At 72.1% G+C, this 301-nt stretch overlaps 1 protein-coding gene across 1 annotated transcript in view; it reads left to right on the top strand.

Moving 5' to 3' along the window:
- The window catches only part of PKD1 (polycystin 1, transient receptor potential channel interacting), a 42931-nt gene that overhangs the window by 21148 nt on the left and 21482 nt on the right, over positions 1 to 301 (top strand). Inside the window, 1 exon segment of the mRNA XM_027771007.1 lies at positions 146 to 272. Within this exon segment, the coding sequence (XP_027626808.1) occupies positions 146 to 272 (127 nt within the window).

Below are 301 nucleotides of genomic sequence, written 5' to 3'. Positions count from 1 at the left end.
AGCCAGTGAGATGCCTCTCCTCCGGGGGCGGGGCCGGGCTGGTGCAGAAGGACGTGCTGGCAGCCAGTGAGATGCCTCTCCTCCCCGGCCGGGGGCCGGGGCTGCCAGGCCCGCGTGGCCTCCTGCAGCCCCTCTCTCTCCGCAGGTGAGGCCGCTCTGTGGCGGTTCCGGCGCCTTCTGGTGGCCGAGCTGCAGCGTGGCTTCTTCGGCAAGCACATCTGGCTCTCCATCTGGGACCGGCCACCCCGCAGCCGCTTCACCCGCCTCCAGAGGGCCACCCGCTGTGTCCTCCTGGTCTGCC

This window comes from Tupaia chinensis, unplaced genomic scaffold, assembly GCF_000334495.1.
Source record: "Tupaia chinensis unplaced genomic scaffold, TupChi_1.0 Scaffold000178_1, whole genome shotgun sequence".
Taxonomy (NCBI): Eukaryota; Metazoa; Chordata; class Mammalia; order Scandentia; family Tupaiidae; genus Tupaia; species Tupaia belangeri.
Note: the sequence above shows the minus strand (reverse complement) of the source record. Positions and strands in the feature narration are given on the sequence as shown.